This window comes from Notamacropus eugenii, chromosome 1 (assembly GCF_028372415.1).
Source record: "Notamacropus eugenii isolate mMacEug1 chromosome 1, mMacEug1.pri_v2, whole genome shotgun sequence".
Classification (NCBI taxonomy): domain Eukaryota; kingdom Metazoa; phylum Chordata; class Mammalia; order Diprotodontia; family Macropodidae; genus Notamacropus; species Notamacropus eugenii.
Genome location: NC_092872.1, coordinates 626,171,495 through 626,194,682, shown reverse-complemented (window position 1 = coordinate 626,194,682; position 23,188 = coordinate 626,171,495). Strand labels below are relative to the sequence as shown.

General features: G+C 36.3%; 1 protein-coding gene across 3 annotated transcripts in view; it reads left to right on the top strand.

Moving 5' to 3' along the window:
- UNC5D (unc-5 netrin receptor D) overlaps nucleotides 1-23,188 on the top strand; it is an 804,024-nt gene that overhangs the window by 418,193 nt on the left and 362,643 nt on the right. For all 3 annotated transcript variants that reach the window (XM_072635217.1, XM_072635216.1, XM_072635218.1), the window contains exon 2: nucleotides 15,674-15,892. In XM_072635217.1, the coding sequence (XP_072491318.1) occupies nucleotides 15,674-15,892 (219 nt within the window). The remainder of the gene's footprint in view (nucleotides 1-15,673; nucleotides 15,893-23,188) is intronic.

Below are 23,188 nucleotides of genomic sequence, written 5' to 3'. Positions count from 1 at the left end.
TATCATGTCAATTTCTTTCTTTTTATCTTTTTTCTCCTTCCCCCCCACACTAGAGATAACTACCGTTAAACACAAAAATGTGTATCAGTATGTATGTGTTTATATGTATATGTGTATATACATATAAGAGAGACATATACACACATATATATATACATATATATGTAAAATCATTCTATACATGCTTCTATTTATCACTTCTTTCTCTGGATGTGGATAGCATCTTCCTTTGTCGATCTTTTGTAGTTAATTTGGGTATTTATAATGGTCAAAATCACTTAGTCACTCATTAAGACAATATTGCCATTACTGTATATAACGTTCCCTTGATTCTGCTCATTTACCTCGTCATTATTTCATTCAAATCTATCCATGTTGTTGTTTTTCTCTAAAACATCATGATCATATAGTAACAACTTATTCAGCCATTCCTCAATTGACGGGCATCCCCACAATTCCTCTTTCTTTGCCACCACAAAGAGAGCCGCTATAAACATTTTAGAACTTATAGGTTCTTTTCCTTTTTCCCTGATCATCTTTGGAAATGGACCTACTGACCCTAAGATTTACAAGGCACTATGCTAAGGACTTTACAAATATTCTCTCAAAATAATAATAATAGCTAATAATGTCTAGCATTCTATAGTGCATTAAATATTTCCCCATTGTCACACAATTAGTAAGTATCTGAGGTCAGATTAAAGCTCAGGTTCTCTTGACTCCAGGCCCAGTGCTCCACTGTGCCATCTGGCTTTTATTCTTGATATATTAATAAGAATAGTTGTCATTTATGTGTTTTTGGTTGGTTGGTTGGTTGGTTGGTTGGTTGGTTGGTTGGTTGACTTTACCATGCCAATGAGTTCTTTGGCCTCCATAGGTCCTGGTGAGGAACTTCCACTACCAGTACAAATTCCTTTCTTTATCTACAGCTTCTAGCCTAAAGAGCAGCAAGATTGTTCATTCCCCAGGCTCATATAGCTAGTATGTATCTGAAGCATAACTTGAACCCAAGCGTTCCTGACTCTGAGGTCAGTTATTTCCTCACTTTGCACACTTCCTTTACTTATGAGTAGTTTCTAATTTTAGAAATACTTTACATAATATTAGTATTTGTAGAGTTTTTATCATTACAGTGATTTACCTTGTGCTTTCCCCACAACATACTTATTGGGTAATCTATGTAAGTATCATTATCCCCATTTATCAGTAATAAGGAATCAGAGGCTCAGACCAAAGATGCAGTGTGCTCCAGGTTACATAGCTAGTGAATGCCCAAAGCCTCTATGACCTGGAAAAAGTAATTTAATCTCCTTGGGTCTCAGTTTTTTCATCTGTATAATGAGAACACTAAACATAATGAAGTCTATGGACCTTTCCATCTATGTAATCCAAATGTATATCATGCTAATCAGTAAAAAAAGCCAGGAATGAACCTAGGTCTCTAAGCTCCAAATGCAGTTCTTTTTCCAATACATTTCAATCAAACTCTTTGCAGTCCTTTTAAGGAAGGTGTCCTTTTTAGTTCAAGGTCTATTAATGTTATTTATATTTGGAAACAGCCCTTCATTATAACCTTTCCACTTTTTAAAAGAAAACAAAACATTTTATTTTGACCACATTTATTTAGCATACTTGCTGGATACCAAATTAGCTTAGAGGGAGATTTAGTCACGTTTGAATCCTGTCAAAGGTTTCCCCAGAGTCTATACAAAAGCTTTAGAGGGGTGAAATCCTACATCATCTCCTTTCCCAAATGTTTTTACCCAATAAGCTTTCTCCAATGTGTGTGTGTGTGTGTGTGTGTGTGTGTGTGTATGTGTGTTTGCTGAGAGGGTAAAAATGGGTCATGCTAAGCATTCCATTCAACTTCACAATGACATGTCACTCTGATTCAAATTTCAAAAGATGTATCTAGCAGCTTATAATCAAGATTTTTAGAATGTGACCTGACACAGATACAGCCCTATTTATATCAAAAAAGAACGTGTCATTTGTTCCTTATGGTTTCCATCCTCTTTCTGTTTCCTTTTGAATGTCTTAACATGATTGAGATTCTCTGTTATAATAACGTGTAGAACAGAATACTGAACTCTTTTCAGGGGGCATTTTCTAAGAATGAAAACTATAAGAATGGTGTTTGATTATTTTGTATTCTGTCATTCATGGTTTTATTAAAACAACCATTTTTATATAACTATGAATGGCCTTAATCTTGAAAACTGTCAATTATAATGAGAAGAAAAAACAATTGAAGGTAAAACTCTTCCAAAGTCTCACTAGGTTTCAGATAAATTTGAAAACTCATTAGAGTGTATTCATACACACAAATACACACACATTTGCAAAATGGATGCACACATGTGTTCATATAATACAGTGTACAATGGAAAATGAATTAATAAGTCTCTTTGTATCAGATGAAGTCAATAACTGAGGAAAGCAAAAACATTCTCACTCATTCAGGAATCTGGAAATAAATATTTTTCAGAAGATTCTGCCTCTTTTCTTAAGAATATTTTTTCACAACACCACCCCCCTACCCCAACACATAAGATTTCACACCATAAAACATTTAGACTCCATGTTTTCTAGGTATGCTTTTAGAACAAGTCATAACTGCTCAAAGATCAGCTTTGGATTCTGTCCTTGTAGTAGTACAGAGATTGTCTTAAGAAGTGGAAAGCCTATATCTGAGTGACTTGATCATTTCCTTCAATGCCCACAGGCCAACAATTTTATTGGATTGTCTTCATAATGAGTACTATTAGACTTCATGTCTTAATACTATGATATGGCACTGAAAATGACTTGATACAGAGCTGTTGCAACTATGATTTTAATAGAAAGACATTTTGGCTGTAATCTTGAGGCCATATGACCCTCCACCCAGAGAGACAGGAGACAGAGGGTACCTCTGAGAGGAGAGAGGAGTAACTCAAGAAGTATTTATTAAGCACTCACTCAGTGTCAGAAACTGTGCTAAGCCCTGGAAAGGTAAATGCAAGGACAGTCCCTCAAGTAATTTACATCGTAATGGAAGAAAACAGTACTTAAAAGGGGGAGAATGATGCAGGAGACAAAGATTTCCTGTATGGAGGAATGGTAGATGAAATCAGGAGTTTAGCCTAGAAAGCAGATGAAACTTGACTGGCCTGGGAACCCTACTTACATAAAGGTTCTGGGAAAAACCGTCTACAAAGAGGAAAAGACCATGGTGGGGGCGAGGGAGTACTTCCAATGGGTTAATTCTAGGATTAAAATGAAGTTTTATCATGAAGAGTTGGGTCAAGGTTGAGAAAAGCCAGAACACAACATGGAAACTTACCTACCTTCCCCTCCAACCTTGCCTCAATTTACCACACTACACACACACACACACACACACACACACACACACACACACACACACACACACACACACACACACACACCCTTATAGACGTTCTTTGGAGCCCATGATATTGGTCTACCTTATAGGAAAAATCACCTTTCAAAATGGTCTTTTTTTTCTTGTAACCATTTTAGAAACTTAAAAACTCTTCGTTGTGGGATGAAGATGTATCAAGACAGACATTCTTGTGCTCAGTTCTAATCTAGTACAGTTATAGGAAGATACAGCTCCCTGAACTATCTGGTACATCAAAAGAAATAGCCTACCTGTCACTCCTATAGCATTTTATGATTTCAAAGCTCTCCCATGTATCATCACTTCTCTTGATCTTCACAATAACTCTCTAAGGCAGGTAGAGTAAGAATCACCATGCCATTTTAGAAATTGGGAGAAGTTAGGCTTTAAGAAGTTAGTGACAGGCAGTAAGTTGAAGGCTAGTGATTAGAACTGGTCTGATTTTGAGTCTATATTCTTTTATCCAAACCATGTGGGACTCTAATGTTGAAGTTCAGTAGGGAAAGAGGATCATCAGTTTCTCTTCATGCGTGCATGCAGCCTACATTTATACTTGTGAAATCATATATTATCACTTCGAGGTTTCTGTTCTGGATAGTGCCTATGCAGAAATATAATCAAAGGTGCTTGGGGGATGTTAGACACACATTTTACAGAGGGGAAAGATGAGACCTAATAAAGCAAGGAACCAATACCCAGGAGATATAGCAACTAAGGACCTGAGGTCAGGTTTGACTCCATATCCATGACTCTTTCCACTATAGCAGGCTTCCTTACTGGAATATATTTTTTCTAAGCATCTCCAAAATCTGGAACCCCTCCTATAGGGTAAGAGCATGGCCATTCAAGGTTTGCGTTTCATTTTGTTTTTGTTTCCACTTTTTAAGAAACATTTTATAAGGGTTAGAGATATGCTCAGTTGATTAGTATCTTAGGCTTGCTTCATATGAGATCCAAGACAAGTGAGGTGAAATATGCAAATATACCAATATAAAACATTTCCATTTTTATTAGAGGAAGGAAAGAATGCAAAATGATTTCAATGCTCAAAAAGAAAAATAAAAGGAAAAAAATAGAGCTTTAATGGGGCCTAGGGAAAGAGTATATGTTTCATAAATCGCATTAAATATTTTCTATGTAAAATTCCGGCTGTTGTAGCACATTAAACAGTTACAAATGCATCCCCTATCTAATTAGGTAACCATATGGAGACAAGTCACATTTACATAAGCAAAAACCAGAGAATGCAACTCCTTTGTGTAGTCTTTTTAGGTGATGTAACTTGAGCTTTGCAGAGATGGTTTCTAGGGTAAGGTTGTAACTATCTTGCCGTAGGCCAGTACATTTCCAGACAATGAAATGGAAAATGCTATTTCTGAAGACCATCTATACATGCGATTTCGTACTGCAGGAAGGGACCAGGGAAAATTAATGTGTCTGAAGCCTACAAGACGTTCTTGTATTGAAATCTTTTTTCTTAATTAATTGAGCTAGACTAACAATGATTAAGTTTATCCACTATAGACATGTCCCTCCCCACCCCAAGTCCTAAGAGTGTAATACTACGTAGACACTGATCTCATGGAGCTTACCTGAAGGAAAGTCATATGCCACAACAGAAGGGAATAATTGGGGCAATGAAGGGATCCAGCTTTCATTAACTTGACTAAATACCATAAGCAGCTAAACCCAAAACCTTTGGGAAGGATAGCACCCCAGACTTTGGGCCTTGCTTCCATTTCCATTTCCACATCATTATTCTGTAAAACAAATTCAGGAAGATGTGGCCTAGCCACTGATTCTATGGATGTTGTAGCTACAGCTGCTGCAGTCCCTAAAGAGAAAGTTCTCATTACCAAAGTCCTTGGCATTATCAAATCTACCATTTGATAGAAGCCGAGATGACCTTATCAGAGGGAATAGCATTAAAGAAGATTCATTACAATATTCTTAGCTGCTGTGCCCTAAGGTCCAGGGGATCTTTCTGGGTGACCAGCAGCTGAAGTCTTCCGTATGTGTGGTCTTTCCCATAAGAAGGTGAATTGCTTGAGAGCAGGATCTGTTTAACTTCTTAAATTTTATCCCCAGTGCCTAACACAGTGCTATGCACTAAGTGCTTAATGTGTCTTTTTTGTTACTGTTTTCTGGTTGTTGTGGTTTTTGTTTGTTTGTTTTCCATTTGTTCTTTCATAAGTGCAAAAGAGAGCTGTGGGCAAAGTTATATGAGAAATTTGAGGGAAGAAAGGTCATTTTCACTTGGAAGGTCAGAAGGAATTCATGCAGGAGGCAACATGTAAGCTGATTTGAGGAAAGGCAGAGATTTGAGAAGGTGCATTTTGGGGCAGCCCATTCTGGACATAGAGATTGTGTGGAGAAAACATAAGGAGGTGGGAGAGGGCTGAATAAAAAGATAGTATTTCATTTTGGATGAAGTGTAATGTGTCCAAAGAGAAGTACTAGGATCATATATTTAGAACTGAAGGGGACTTTAGAGAATATTTATAATAATCCAAACCCTTCATTTTGTAAATGATGAGACAGTTTCAGAGATGGTTGAGTCATTTGCCCAGGGTCACATAGCTAATAAGTATCTGAGGAGATATTTTAACCCAAGTCTTCATGACCCTGAGTCCAATACTCTATCCATGCCACAAAACTGGAAAAGTTGACTAGAACCGGATTATGGAAGGCCTGAAACATCAGAATCAAGAGCTACTAATTTAATTAGTAGGAGATAGGGAACCATTGAATTTGATGAAGTTTGAAGTTGAAATGACTGGAGTGGTGCATTAAGATTCCGAGAGCAATAATGTTAAGTTAAGGTTGGAGAGGGGATAAAATGGAGGTAGGAAGTTGAATCCATGAGCTAGTATAAATGTCTAAGCAAGAAGAAATAGGACTTGAATTAGGGAGATTATAGAAAAAGTGAAAAGAGGGAGACAGGGAGCTACATTGGCATTAGAATATAGAGAGCATTATGACTAAGGGTATGTATAAGTGAAGAGAGAAGGAAGAGTCAAAGTGATTCTGAGGTTGTGTCACAATATAGAAAAAAAAAATGATCCTTTGGCAATAACTCTTTTGTCAACTAGCCACCCACAGCGAGCAAGCACAATGTACACATGCCACATCTTTCATAACCAATATTTAAATATCATTTGAAGCCACAGAACCCTTACGTTAAAAAAAAATCTAAAACCTTCATAGTTTTAATTGGGTATTAATTACAACTGGTAATAGAAATGATTCGTGTTTTAGGGTTTTTATTTTTGTTTTTGTGAGCTTAATATCAATAAGTAATTGTTTAAATACTAAGGTAATAACTTAATTTAACTTACTATAAATTTGATGAAAATATATGATGAAACTATGCCATGGGGCAGCAAGATGGCACAGTGGATAAAGTGCTAGGCCTGGAGCCAGGAGCTCATCTTCCTGAGTTCAAATCCAGCCTCAGACACTTACTAGCTATGTGACCCTAGGCAAGTCACTTCATACTGTTTGCCTCAGTTTCTTCTTCTGTAAAATAGGAATTGGAATACCACTCCAGTATCTCTACCATGAAAACCTTTAATGGGATCGCAAAGATTTAAACATAACTGAAAAACAACTGAACAACAACAAAAAAATCTATGCCATGCTCCTATGCAGGCAGACCACTAAAGTGTATAGGAAGAGGCCTTGAATTAACGTGAATTGTTGGATTTCACACTTGAAGGGGCATGGTGGTAACCTTGCCCCAAACCCTTTTTCTACACATGAGGATATTAAGAGCTAAGAGAAGTTGAGTTTTGATCAAGGTCATGTAGGTATCAAGTAATGTAGCTGGAATTTGAACCTTGGTTGTCTGATTTTTAATCTAGTTCTCTTCCCATTAAACCCGATTTCATACATTACTGTGGACATTCACTGTGCAGTTAGACAATGAAGAGGGGCTAGAATTGAACAGATCAATTTCAAAAGTAGTTGGAAAATGTCCAACACTCCAAAGATTCCAAACCTCTCTGTTGCAGAAGATTGTTTCTTTAACATCACTATCTCCCAGTTCCTGCCATCTGGCTCTAAATTGTGGAATAACATGGTCCTAGAAGAATCTTTCATAAAAGGTTTATGAGAAAATATAACCAAGAACCATATAAGATGAAAAGTTATGAAGTGGTTGTAATCTGTATCCTGATTAATGTATCTGTATCCTTGACTAATGATACCATGGATCCAGGAAGTACAAATGACATTTTATGATCCCTAGGGACCTAGAACTACTGATATCACAGCTTAAAACTATAGATTACAATGGCCCAGACTCTATTACAGTAATGTTTCATTATTTCTTCCTCTCTACCATGCATATCTAAGTTGTTAAGTCCTATCCGTTCTGCCTCTGAAATATCCCTTGCAATCAACTTAAAATTTTCATTTAACAAATATTTACTGAAAGATGACTATATATAAACTGTAGTTATGGGACTATATAGGAGGATAAGATAAACATCTCGGCCCTTAAGAAACTTATTGTCTACTTGGAAGATTTAATGTTTACAGATAATTTGAAGAGACAGAATTTGAATGTCTGCACATTATTTATACCTGAGTCGAACTTTGAGGGAAATTAGGCATTTTAAGATGGAAGTGTCAAACACTTGGACACATTGCAGAGATTAAGAGGGTAATTGGGAAATATTTAACAGAATAAATTAAAATACAATAAAACATAAATAATCTTAATGTGTAGTTTTTCTAAGTCAATATGTGGTCCCAGAGATCCTATTTGTGATTGATACCACTGATGTAAGGGAAAGGGATGAGGAGAAAGTGCATTTCAGGCTGTGACATGGAAACTTGATTTAGAATATACAGTTTCAGGAACATCTTGGTCAGGATGGCTTGCAAGTAGAATGTGTGAAGAGAAATAATACTAAATATGTCTGGAAAGTTAGGGGGAGGACTTGTCATGAAGGGTTTTTATTTGTCACTTTAAGGATTTTGTATTTTACCCTGAAGTGATAGGAAGTCTTTGTGATTTTTGAGTAGGGGAATAACATGTTCATATGTGTGATAAGAATTATTAACTTGGAAGCTGGATGGATGATGGGTTGGAGAGAGGAGAAACTGAAACCTGGAGCAACTCAGAAAAGAACTGAAGAGAGTCTGAAAAGGTAATAATTGTGTGAGTGGAGAGGTTCTTCTTAAATTAGTTTATGTTTACTTATCTATGTAAATGTACAAACACAGACAGGGAAACACACACAAACACTCACACATCAGGAAAACATAAAGTATTTGATGGAAGTGTATTGTGGTGGAGAGAATCAGAGGACCTGGGATGCCACTTACTACCAACTTGAAGTCACTTTCTCTTTCTATGCCTGTTTTCTCCCTTGTAAAATTATGGAGGTAAATGACTATATAATATCTAAGATTTCTGCTAGTTGAACTCTATAAAACTGTGGCTATTTTTAATTTTGCATTTTTATTCCCAGCACCTATCACAGGGTCTTACACAGTGTAAGTACTTAAATAAATGTTTATTGAATTGAATTGTGGGATGGCCTAGGAACTGAAGAACTATTTATAATTGTGCGTATGTGTGTGTGTGTGTGTGTGTGTGTGTGTGTGTGTGTGTGTGTAAATGCGTTAGAGGTTTCAACCAACCAACTTCAAAATTAACTTTTGTTAACATACCTCATTTTTTGGTTTGGGACTACCTTCATGTTCTCATTCCCAGGCATTTTATTCGTATGTGTTCTCTCTCCCCATCCAGATTGTAAATTCATTGTTTCAGGAGTTCAATCATGTATTTCTCTGATGTTCCCTCGCCCTAGAGTTCCCAGTACATAGCAACCACATAAGAAATGATTTTTGATTAATTCCTAATTCTTATGCTATATTACATTGGAGTTTCTTAGCAAGACCAGGACATTGCTAATCTATATTTTCCGATTGATGCCATATTTTAATTGGAATGGAGATCATTCTGTTATTAAATTCTTACTCTCATACCTCTTCATGGTTTGAAGTTATCCTAGGTTCTCACAGTCAATTTTAGTGGAAAGCAAATTCTGACAGATCCTACCAAAACAAGGTAAAAAAAAACTTTTAGTGTAGACTGAAATCAACTATACACCTATATTGTGTAGACCAGTCTAGTAAAATGCAGAGTGTTTTAATTAATTATAAATTATTACATAGATATCTCAACTATTTTATGTATTAATCATAGAATATCCCAAGTACCCTCTTCCTCTACCCTTTACGGTTTCCTTTAATGAGCTATATTCCCCATTTTAATTTAAGCTCCTTGTGGGGAGAACTGTTTTTCTTTCTGCTTACATTTCTATTTGTGGAACTTGGACAGTTGCTGGCACACAGTAAGCACCTAAAAATTATTGTTGACTGACTGACAAATGGAATCCCAGCTCTAGACCAAAATACCACCATCATCACTACTGCAACTATTACTGCTAATAATCATCCTAAATAATGTTATTAAAACATTACTGGTTACTCCAAGGTAGCAAGAGAAAGTTTAACAAGAAGGAGGAAGATTGATAAATGTCCTCAGAGCTCTCAATAAACAGGATAAAAATTTAGTGAAATACCTTTGAAACAAATAGATCTTACTATTCAAGCAAGATTCAAAGCTAAAAATAGGTACACATCACTGGATTTGTCCATGGTAACAGAAAGCTGTTTATCTCTGATAGCAGCCTATCAGATGGCTAAGATATGAGCATGGCATTAAAAGGTACTCCATGAGAGACACCCATATGAATTCAAATGGCATGATGCCAAAAAGAGATGTGTCAAACAAATGGCTTAGTCTTTACAATAAAAAAAATGGAAATGGAGAGATCTGTATAGTGATTAAGGTAAAGGATGTTATAATTACAGACATGTTTAAGAAGACATCATTAAGAAGATTGGTATGGATTACTGGTGGAAGTGGTGCATCATATAGTAAGCATAACTGGTTACCTAAAAAGATGTCATCAAGTGCTAGAATTTTTCATCATAATTTTGTTTCCTTTATAAACCAAGAGTTGAGAAACCCCTCTGCTACCAATACAAAAATCAAAATATCCTTAAGAATTTCTCAAATTAACTGTTCTGGTTAGAGTTATGGAACAAGAGCATTATTAAAGACAGAAGTGTTGGCCATACATATGTAACACAATAAAAACACACAAATTTGGATATTATGAGCTCAGGTTTATCTCTCTTTTTTCGCTACTAAATTATCCTTTATGCCTCATTGTATCAGAGAGACAAACAGACAACACTGGGTGCTCAGAGGCAAATATAAATTCAGGCAGATTAAACCAAGCTAAAAGACTTTGAGTATAGGCACAAGGCTGGGCTCCATTTCTTGTATTTGAGAATCAACCTAGATATATATGGGGAGGGACATCATCAGATCATTTTTTGGCTACCTAACTGCCACCACCACTAGAAACCACTCTTTCCACCGTCATCATCAATTACCACTGTAGCAGTACTACCACAACTGACAATATATTGCTTGCTTAGGAATATGATATACCAATTAATCACTAGTCCAGTTCCTATGCTTTATTCCTATAATATTTATGTAGTTCTTTCATTTGATCATCATTGGAAGGCATTCTTGACAATCTTCATCCTTGCAGGGAGCACTTATAGAAGGGAAATCATGTGTCTGTATTATATACGGGTAAGAAGATTCAATGATTAGTGCATCTAAAAGGTATTTCTATTGGGATGATATCAGGCATCTGAGGGAAGTTTCTATAATGCTTTGCTAAATGGATATTTGGGACCTCTACTTGTCAAATGCTATAATGTATTCATGTTCCTACCCTGACATTTTCTTCATGCCAGACTGTGCCAGATTTCATATTTACCTTCTCACTGGTGTTTTACCCCCTTGGTTTCATGTAGATTTTCAGGTTGGTCATGCATGAGATGATGCTAATAGTGAAGCAAAACAGTATCATTTACAAGAGACTCTGCTGGAAACGTAGCTCTGTCACTGCTCATTAATGCTGCCACTGGAGGGTTTATGGGTGTCTTTTTTTATCAGGTGACCCCTTTATGCAATAGCATGCTTGCTGCTCTGGAAGAGACTCAAGCCGATGATGGGAGTATGAGATTTTGATGCCTATATAAAATCTTTTAATACCTTTGTCATTTCCTCTAATGCATGGATTTACTAAAGCCTAAAGGGACTTGGTTATTTATAAAAGATGGAAATTGGCATGAGCAGTCAGTAATAAAGTGATTTAATGTATGATATATTTTATGAACTTCATTGTAAATACATATATATTTTTAAATTAGAAAGAAAACCCTGTTATTCTATCCTGCATCTCTTTTACTCCATACGAGTTAACAAATAATTAAGTGACTTCATTATATTTGCATAGTATGTACTCTGTTCTATCTTCAGTATTTAAAACATTCAAGACTTATTGATTCCTTGGTGCTACCAATTAATTAGAAAAGCATTAGCTTTTCCATTATAAACTTTGATTCCAGAGCTTCCATTATCTCCAGTTATTTGGCATAAAGTCTTTTTTATTTTATAAGTTAGTGTAGTTAAAGGGGAAATCATGCTTAGTGGATTTAAGCTATTGTTATATGTTTAATTTTTTTCTGTAGAGAACAGTGTTTGCATGTACTGGCTTGCCAGCGGGCTCTTTCATAATTCGGAATCCTTTCTATTCTCTCCTCCACAAAATATAATTATAGGAAGTCATACTTTGCTGAAGTACCAGCCCCCTTTTGGTATTTAAAAATGATCCCAAAAGAAACTTGAAACAGGAAATCATCCTTTTTGTAGCTGTGTGTGATGTTGACTCTTCACAATGCCTTACCTACCGATATGAGTCATTGACTTTAGCAGAAGTAATAAGAAGCCATATTTGCACAGAGTGATATTGGTGGGTATAAAGAAAGGAGGGTTGGGGTCAGCCCTAGTCCTAGTGTTTTTTGCCCATTATCTAGCCAGTTCTCAGGGGAACTAGGTATAGCAGTTAAAATTGCTTCCGACAATTGCATACCAAAGGCCTTTGTACAGTATATTTCAGAAAGGCTTTTGGTAACTTCCTTTGGGAGGATATGAAGATACTTTTTGTGTTCCCTGATTCCACTCCAGTTAAAAGTGATCTTTTTCTTCCCTTCTCTTCCACTCCTTTCTCCTTCCCTCTCAGCTTCTCTCAGTCTTCTCCTCTTCCCTCTTCCCCCATCCTTTCCCCTCTTATTTTCTACTTCCTCCCTCTTTCTTTTCTCTCCCCCTCTCTTTTGTTTTCCTCTCCCTTATCCTCTCTCCTCCCCTCCTGTCTTCTTTTCCTCTCCCTTATCCTTTCTCCTTTCCCTCCTTTCCCTTTCTTGCTCCTCTTTCCTTCTCTGTCTTCTCTCATGCCCCCGCCACACACCCCCATACTTCAATAAGTTTTAAGACCTTTGAAGGAAAGGACTATCATTTTCATTTAGTGTCCCTAGCATTAACCTAAAGCCCTGCACATAGTAGTCACTTAATGGAGTCAATGAGTTTTCAAATTTGAAAGAAGAACTTTACGTTATTTCAGAGCAGGAAAGGTTATCTGAGGTCATCCTAGTCATATGAACTAAAGTCCCCCAATAAATAATTCTATCATCTTCCCAAATGAGGAGAAACCCACTACCTTACTTTTTATTTTTAGCTCTTTCTTTATTTCAGGCCTCAGTTTGCCTCTCTGACATGCCCACCATTGCTTCCATTTCTGTCTCATGGGTGCATCCAAAGAAATATTGTACTTATTCTCAATGGCAACTCTATTTATGCTTGAAAGCAACTGTCCTGAATCTTCTCTTGGATTCAATGTCCCCATTTCTTTCTACCTTTTTTTGTAATACATGAACTCAAACCCCTCTGACATATGAGTTGTATTCTTTTTTAGACTCTCTGACTTATACCTCTATCCTTCCTAAAAAGTGGTGTCCAGATATGATAATCCAGAGATGAAAACTAGAAATCATGTAGCTCTCTGTACTTTTGAGAAAAGAGAACGATTTTACTTGTCTTTGCTCATCAGTTTCCTAAATGTGATAAGAGAATCACATCTGCTTCTTCCTACCCTTTACAGAATAGTTATAATTGTAGCTTGTGGACCATAAGCATTGGTCTGTTTGAGTTTGGTTTGTATAGTTAGTCCCTGGCCTATTTAGTACAATTTAGGTTGTGTTTCTGTGTGGGTGCAGTGGGAAATAAAATATATTTGGATGGTTCTGAGGAGGGGTGTGAAGGGACTGAGCTGCCAGATATAACTCTATCCATAGCACGAAGCATACAGTTTCAAAAGGTCTTCACAGGGTGGAAATAAAATCAATTTACACTCTGAAAGACCTTCCCTCACTCAGTCAGTGAACCACAGAACTATTCCCAGTCCTTTTTAGGGCTCCAGGACAACCTGAGCATCTAACTGAACTTTAGGTCAGAGAAGGTCCTGGAGACCATATACTTCAAAGGAGACTATGTTGTCCTAAGGACCCATAACAAATAAATAAATGCATACATGCAAGTATACTAGCCATCTAAGTGGTGCAGTGGATAGATCACTGATCCTGGAGTAAGAAGGACCTGAGTTCAAATCTCTCCTCAGACACTTATTAACTATGTGACCCTGAGCAAGTCTCTTCACCCCATTTGTCTCAATTTCTTCATCTGTAAAGTGAGCTGGAGAAGAAAATGGTAAATAACTCTAATATTTGCCCAGAAAAGCCCAAATGGAATCTAGAGGAGTAGCACACAATAATCAATCAACCAGCAGAAATGCATATGTGTATACAAACACATACATACATAGATAATGTATTTAAAATAAGAAAGACATTCTAGAAGGTGTTGTGATATATGATATTTTAGGAAAAAGGAAGCCAAGTACCATTATTTATTACTGAATATTTACTTAGCATTAATGCCTCTTCTAATTCAAATTTCATTATTTTGTATTGGAGGAGTTCTTAAGTCATTATCTCTAACCTATAAATATATGACACTTGAGTATGTCTTGGTCTCAGTTTCCAGATAGTAAAATATGCTCAATAACTCTGCAGCTACCTTCGTCCAAGGATTGTCTTGAGGAAAGCACTTCTAAAATTGTAAAGGTCTACCTAAAGATCAACAAATTATCATTATTTTTGTTACAATGAACCCATTGCATTTTCTCAGTCCTCACCTTTGACAGGTTTTGACACTATCAACAACCATTCCCTCCATGGATTCAGTTAGCTTTCATAATACTCCTTTCTCTTACTTCTCTTCCTACTTCTTTGACTACTTCTCAATTTATTTTGCTGGAATTCTGTATATGTCATGCCCTGTAGTTGCAGAAATCACCCAGGGACCTTTCATGGACCCTCTTCTATTTTCCCTCTACACCTTTTCTCAGACATATCAGTAACACCCAGAGGTTAAAACATAACCTCTATGCATATTCTCGCCAAATCTATTTAAATGACTATGTCTATGTCATGACTATGTCTCTCCTGTTACATCCTCTTTCCTCCAATTTTCTTATACCTTACACTCCCTCGCTTTAGTCTGAGTATTTAGTGACATTGGCCTTCTTGCTATTTTTTGAACAAAACATTCCATCTCCTTATTCTTTCCCTCCTGCCTAGAATGCCCTATCCCTTCATCTCCTCATCCTGCTTTATCTGGCTTTCTAGAAATCCCTGCTAAAATCCCATCTTATTCAAGAAGCCTTTCCCAATTGCCCTTAATTCTAAGTCCCTTCTCTTTGTTTCTTATTTTCAATTTATCCTTTCTATAATTTATTGGTACGTAGTTATTTTCATGTTGTCTCCCCCTATTAGACTGTGACCTCCTCGAGAGAAGGGGCTGCCTTTTACCTTTTTTTTGTATCCTCTGCGCTTAGCACAGTGTTTAGAATACAGTAAGCCTTTAATAAAGGTTTATCAATTGACAATGAGGTCAAGATGAATAAGGACTGAGAAAGGGATATTAGATTTGTCGATTAATATTGCATTGACAAGTTTGGAGTGACAGTTAAGTTTAATGATGAGGGCAGAATGTCTATTGGATTAAATCGGTATACCTTGCTGCTAATTCACCCTCTCATGTAATTCAAGAGGGTCTATAATGCTGTAATGAACTATATTGAACTGCTACACATTGAACATTTTCAAGCACATCTTCCTTTACAACCAAGTGAAAATTTGCTTTGCCCTCTAGTATCCACATGACAAATGTTGCTTCTATTCTGATTTGTTTTTCATTTTCTACAGGAAGTGACAATGGTGATACCCTGCCTGAGTCCATCCCATCGGCACCTGGGACACTGCCTCATTTCATGCAGGAGCCTGATGATGCCTATATCATAAAGAGCAACCCAATTGCCCTGAGGTGCAAAGCCATGCCTGCAATGCAGATTTTCTTCAAATGCAATGGGGAGTGGGTCCATCAAAATGAGCATGTGTCTGAAGAGAGCATGGATGAGAGTACAGGTATGACTGTGGACTAATGAAATGTACTAGCATAGATCCTTAGCACAGGAAGTTGAATATATGTAGAGAAGAGTACTATCTCCATTAAGGTCCTCCTCCAATGCCTCATCATTAAGTTGACTATTGGCTATTGAAGGCTATGCAGACACGTTGCACTCTTTGGTAGGTAAGACCATACTGGAAAGACTTTCTGTCTGGTCCTGTGCTTCCAATAGTTGGTCCAGCCTAGGCCAGGGAGAAGAACATTGGAAAGGTGGCTATCAGACAGGGATTTGATTTTATTTTACCATAGCTACTCACACAGACTGACTACTAAAGTGGAGGAAGAACTCTGTGCTGGTAGATCCATATAAATCCATATAAATGAAATCATAGATCTGAATAAATTCAACAAATATGTGTCAAGCATCTACTACAGAATACGCCCAAGGGGAGATATACAATTTAGATGAGTGATAGCTCCTGTCCTCATGGAACTTTTAGTCATTTAGAGGTACAATTATCAAATACAGAGTATTCTGAAAGTGTTTATGCAGTCGTAAACTGCTGTATAAATCAATACTATATAAAATTATATCTGTCCACTGGACCCAGATGGCTCTGGAGGAGAAAGAGAGACTGGTGACTTTGAACAGACCTCCCTTACTAAAATCCAATTCACTTGCAAGTCATGACATCACCTTCCTGATGTCATGGCCTTCTTCAAGAATGAAGGATAAGCCACAACAACAATTCCTCTAAGAATTTTACAATACCCTGTATATAAAAAAGTAATACAAAATAATACATAAGAATTACATTTTAAGTGGTATAAAAATTGCTTCTTGAGGTCAGATTTGGAAGGGTCTTTGTTATCTGGGAGGGTCATTTGGAAAAGCTTCAGGGAAGAAATAGAAAGATGTTATATAGATAGGAAGTAAGAGGAGTAAAAGGATGGTGATTGGTAGAACACAAGAGAATCACACTTTAATTGAGTATGTTCAATGTGATATCTCAGGATTTCGTTTTATTTGCATTTATCTTATTATTAGTGATTTAAAGCAATTTTCACATGATTTCACATGCCTATGAAAATGCATGTGCATATCTTATGCCTTCATATGCATAATTGACAAGACGTTGTAATCTGTTGGATAAGAGTGGCATCTAAGATAACAACAGTGATTAGAAATGGAAAAAGGGTAGAGCAATTAACAAACATAATGGATTCAAAAAAAGAATAGGTTTAGAAAATATTTTTGCACTATGCTGAGTTTGAAGTGTCAAGACATGTACAATAATGGAAGTTAGGACTAACTGTTCTCATGAATAAGAATAGAAAGCCACGAGAGGAACTATCTTGCCATCTTCCTGTGTATAAACTAGTTCATAACTTATATATTCTAGACACATGAGAGTGAGTCCATACTTCCTCCAATAATCTATTCCATTATAGAATGAAGAGCTTTTTTTTTCTTGTAGATTACTTAAATTCCTAGTATTGCTTAAGTCATTTCATAATCTTAATGGGGATGGAGAATAGCTAACTACCATTCATAGGTTAATTTTAAATAATACAATGTTAAAACTCCTCTTAAAGGTACCTTTTTCAGGGTGAACAATCCCAGATTCTTCCTCCTTTCTTCATAAACCTTATCCTCTAACACTTCAGTTCCTCCAAGTCTCTACATCCTTTGCTAGTTACAGAGCCCAGTTGGGGTCAAGCAATAGTATTGAGGATGGTAGAGTAAAGAGGAGATGAATAGGAAGGCTGTTAGCAATCATTTTCTATTTAAAAATTTTTCCATTTTTACAAGAGAAGATCCTGATTCCTTTATTAATTACAATTCTACAATTGTTGACACTTTTCCAAAGCATTATACATGTCTCTTAGATTTTGTGGGTGTCCCCATGCCTCGACAATGGTTTCAAACTGCACTAGACTGTGTCACAAACAGTCTGTGTCGTTATACTTTAAGTGATTTCAAATTTATCTCTGAGATTTCTTGGAGCTCTAATCTAGTCATTCTGGGTTGACTTTGACAGACAAGCTAAAAAACATATAGAGTTTGTTTTTTTCTCCCTGGACACTGGGCAAAGAAATGGAAACAGTGCATTATACAGTATAAAGAGAGTTGGACTAGGAGTTAAGACCTCAGTATTGTTTTGATTCTGTAAATGTATACCATCCCAACCCTGAAAAGATCATTTAACTTTTTATATGAAGTTACCTCATCTATATAGTTAAGTGGTTTAACTAAACCAGGGATATCAAATAGAAATATGGAAGCAAACGATAGCACTAACTAAACCATACACAAGTGTCCCAATAGGTTGCATACTGACTTAGTTTTAAAATGTAATATTATGTATGTTTTATTTATTGAATTTTTTAATGTTTTGTTAAATATTTCCAGTTATGTTTTAATCTGGTTTGGGTCACACTGGGAAGCGTTGTGGGCTGTATACAGCCCATGTCTATGTCTCTGGCAACTCTGAACTAGACGATTTCTAAAATTCCCTCAATTTCTTTTTAATCTTATGATTCTGGGATAAAATAGGGCCCCTCTTAGTTTACCTAATGACAGCTGATAACATATTTTCCAGGAGTCTTGAAAGTCTATTGAATGAGCATTTAAAAAGAATGAGAAAGGGAAAAATGTGTCTCCCCAAGTAGATACCATGATAATAGCTACATAGTAAAAGAAAAATAGATGAGACTCTCAAATTTAATAGGAAACAAAACACAAAAAAGAATCTAGTAGTAAAATCCATCATTTAAAATGTCCACACAAAAATGACCAAAAGTTAAATCTTAATAAAAGGTGGAAAATTTTACTTCAAATATAGCATTGAGACTATATAAGATGAAACCTATGACTAAAATGGGTTTCTGAATACTTTATTTCAATGAAATAAGATAGGTAAAGGAGATGACACTGCTACAATCCACATGGACAGAAAGTGGAAAAAGATGAGTATTTTGGGGAATAGATCCCAAGCCCGGAAATTAAATAGAGTATTTAAATTCAGAAATTTATTAGAGCTGCATTGGTGACAAAAACAAAGCAGTTAACAACTACTTGACTTTCACTGATGAAGTTTCATCCTTTGAAAGTTGGAGAACCCAACAGGATGCAATTCTATTGTGGAAATAATTGTTACTATCAGGATGAACTGGTTGCCAGGATTAAAATGCTGGGAACACTATAAGCAAGAAATCATAATTTTTAATGAAAAATTAGGAAATCTGGACTTAACCTGATTTGCACTGTAGATTTTTAGAAAGTGGGTTTTAAAAGGTTGAGAGGAAAGGATAAGTTGAGTCACAAAGACCACAATTCTACAGAGTAAGTCTTCCTAGGAGGAATGGGAGATACTCTAAAGAATGATATTCTGAAAATACAAAGAGATAAATTATCATTTTGAAGAGGAAAAATTAAAGTTATGTGAAGAAATGAATGTGAATGCACAGGAAACTCACAAATTTAACTTTAGAAAAAAATTATAAGACAAAGAAGCAAGACTAGGTAACAGAGGAAAGAAAATGTATTTATCAAGTACCTACTATGTGCCAGGTGCTGTGCTAAAAGCTTTATAAATATCTCATTAGATCCTTACAATATCCTGCTCCATATGGTAAGTGCTATTATTATCCTCAGTTTACAATTGAGGAAAATGAAGCAAACGTTAAGTGACTTGTCCCATGTCACTCATCGAGTAAGTGTCTGAAGTCAAATTTGAACTCAGATCTTCCTGATTTCACACTGTGTGACCTTTGGCAAATCACTTAACCCTGCTTGTCTCAGTTTCCTTATCTGTAAAATGAGCAAGAGAAGAAAATAGCAAACCACTCTATTAACTTTGCCAAGAAAAACCCAAATAGGGTCATGAAGAGTAAAGCATGACTGAAACAACTGAGCAGCAACAACTTCCTGATTCCAGCCTCCACTGCTCTATCCAAAGTGCCACCTTGCTGTCTCTACAGAGGATAAGTACAAGTTAATCCCCCAAAATAGTTTCAGGAGTGCTGATAGTCTGAGTGAGGTAAGACCAATGAGGGAAGCTAAGGGAAAGAAAAACAAAGACAAAAAATGTTTGTGTTTTTAAATTGTTTCTTTTTTAATCTACATGAGGAAAAAAATAAAGGATTTTCTTTTAGGTAGAAAGGATTGTGATAGGTGATAACAAGGAGAAGGCAGATATGTTCAAATTTTATTTTGATTCTGCTTTTTCTACCAATGAAAATGACCTTTACAATGGAAATGACAAAACAGAAAGAAAAATGGCTAATGGAGTAGATACTAAAGATAAGTGAGGAGATGATAAGAGAGCACCTTGACCACAATGATGAATTCAAATCATCTGGCCCAGATGAACTATATCTTTTGTTACTGAGACAACTGCTAAATATCAATGCTGAGTCCCTGTAAGAGGTCTCACAAGTTTGGAGAAGAGCAAAGTTTGTAATGATTTCCTAAAAAGGGGGAGCAGAGATGAGGGGAAGAAGAGTATTATCAAAAACTAGGCTAGTGAATTGTCTTTTTTAAATATAAATTAATATATTTATTTTCAGTTTTCAACATTCACTTCCACAAGATTTTGAATTCCAAATTTTCTCCTCATCTCATTCCCTCTATTTTGTCACCCACCCCAGACAATAGTGTTTGCTTCTGATTGCCACTTCCCCTAATCTGCTGTCCCTTCTATTACAAGAATGCTTGGAAGTCCTCTATTTCATTGAAATTCCATTTTTTCCACTGAAGTATTAAACTCAGTTTTGCTGGATAGGTGATTCTTGATTGTAAGACTAGCTCCTTTACCCTATGGAATATCATATTCCAAACCCTCAGTCCCTTAGTGTAGAAGCTGCTAAATCCCGTGTTATCCTGATTGTGTTTCCACAATAATTGAATTGTTTCTTTTTGGCTGCTTGTATGGCTACAATATTCCTAGGAGTTTTCCTTTTGGGATCTCTTTCAGGAGGTGATTGGTGGATTCTTTTCATTTCTGTTTTACCTTCTGGTTCTAGAATATCAGGGCAGATATCAAGATTCCTTGATAATTTCTGAAAGATGATGTCTAGACTCTTTCTTTATCATGGTTTGCAAGTAGACCAATAATTTTTAAATGATCTCTCCTGAATCTATTTTCCAGGTCAGTTATTTTTCCAATGATGTAATTCACATTGTCTTCTATTTTTTTCATTCTTTTGTTTTGTTTTGTTTTTATAATCTCTTGATTTTTCATAGTCATTAGCTTCCATTTACTCCATTCTAATTTTTAAGGAATTATTTTCTTTATTGAGTTTTTGGACCACTTTTCTATTCTGCCCATTTTTCTTTGGGGGGCATTCTTCTTCTCATTGGGTTTTTGGACCTCTTTTGCCATTTGAGTTACTTTATTTTTAAAGGTGTTATTTTCTTCAGCATTTTTTTGTGTGTCTCTGTTAGCAAGCTATTGGGTCATTTTTCATGATTTTCTTTTATTGCTCTTATTTCTCTTCCCTGTTTTTCCTCTACTTCTCTTACTTCATTTTCAAAAATTCTTTTTGAGCCCTTCCATGACCTGAGATCATTTCATATTTTTTCTTGGAGGCTTTGGATATAGGAGCCTTGACCATGCTGTCTTTCTCTGGTTGTATGCTTTGATCTTCCTAATTGTAAGAAAATACCTTTTCAGCAAGAAAGTAACCTATAGTCTTCCCTCCCCCCCCCCTTTTTGGGCCGTTTTCCATAGCCAATTACTTGACTTTTGAACTTTTTGTTAAGTAGAGGGTGTACTGCCTCAAATTTCTGGGGTTTTGTGTAGTTGTTTTCAAATATATCTCCAGGGACCTATAAATTCTCAGTTCCTCCAAAATGATATGATCAAAGGAGAGGTATTTACTCTTCTCCTGGCCTGCACTCTGTTCTGTGAGCAACTACAAGCACTCTTTTCTGCCCTAGAACTGTATGATTCCCTCTCCACAGCCACCACTAGCTCTATTATACCAGTACTCCTCCTCACCCCAGGACCCCAGCCAAGTCTGAAACCCAGATCAGCCATTCGATTCCTACATTTGTAGGCAGAGAGTTCCAGAAGTAGCTTCCATTGCAGCAATGGCTGCTGCTGCCCTGGGGCTGGGGCTGGGTCTGAGACTAGAGCCAGACTACGTTCCTCTCTCACCCAGGTGAAAGAGCGTTCCCACTGACCATTGAGGCTGTCTCTGGTATTTGTGGGTTGAGAAGATTGGAAACAACTATAGCTGCCAATGATTCAGCACCCTGAGGCCTACTCCAGTTCCGTCTGTGCCAGCATGCTTCACTCTGGGTTGCACTCTGCTCCAAGCCTCATGTAGTAGACCCTCTTCCAGATTGTCTTGGGCTGGAAATTTGTTTCATTCTGTCATTTTGTGGCTTCTGCTGCTCTATGATTTGTTTAGTGGTTCTGGGGGTGAGAGCTTTGGCAGATCCTTGCTTCTACTCTGCCATCTTGGCTCCAACCTCTAATAGTCTTTCATTTTCTAGGAAAACTGGTATAGATTATTATAGAAGTAAGATGGTAAATATCCAAAAGGGAAACTGATGATTTCAAAGAGCCAGCATGTTTTAATGAAGAAGAGACCATCTCAGACTAACTTTATTTCCTTTTCTCACAGAGTCACTGAAAAGGTACAAGTGAGGAATGCTAATATGGAATGATGTGCAAATTAATTGGGACAAAGTAAAATAATTAAATTAAAACAATAATAATTGAAATTATTGATATATGTGAAAATCTTATAACTTATGCATCTCACAAAAACTTTTGCTTGGAAATTTATCATTTCAGTGCAACCCCTTCTTTTATTGGATCTCATATTAAATTCATGAGATTTTCACTGATTTTATAATGTTTTATCATGAGACAACGTATAAGGTATTAAGTAGACCTTTGACAAAGATTGTGAATTTATGAGTGTGAATTCATTGCTGCCAGTAGGTCTTCAATGCAGTTTACAAGTAAACAAGTTCCCAGCTAATAGAAACATATTCATCTTTATCTTTTGGATAAATGTCTTAGCTTTTCAAGGCATGATACAAAATCGTATTCTAATATTCTATCTCCATTTCAGAACTTTTTTAATTCTGGAAGAATTTTGCTTCTCAGGATATCAATTTATTTATTGGAGTTCACCATGCCTTCAATTAGAAAAAGATTTTTAGACCTAAATGGAAATTAAAAAAAAAAAATTCTCCAAACATTTTGGGGGGAGGTGGTTCTTCTGCAGTCTTTAAGAAAGATACCAAGACCCAACAGTCTCACTTAGTCTTCTGATAATTAATTTGTATAATT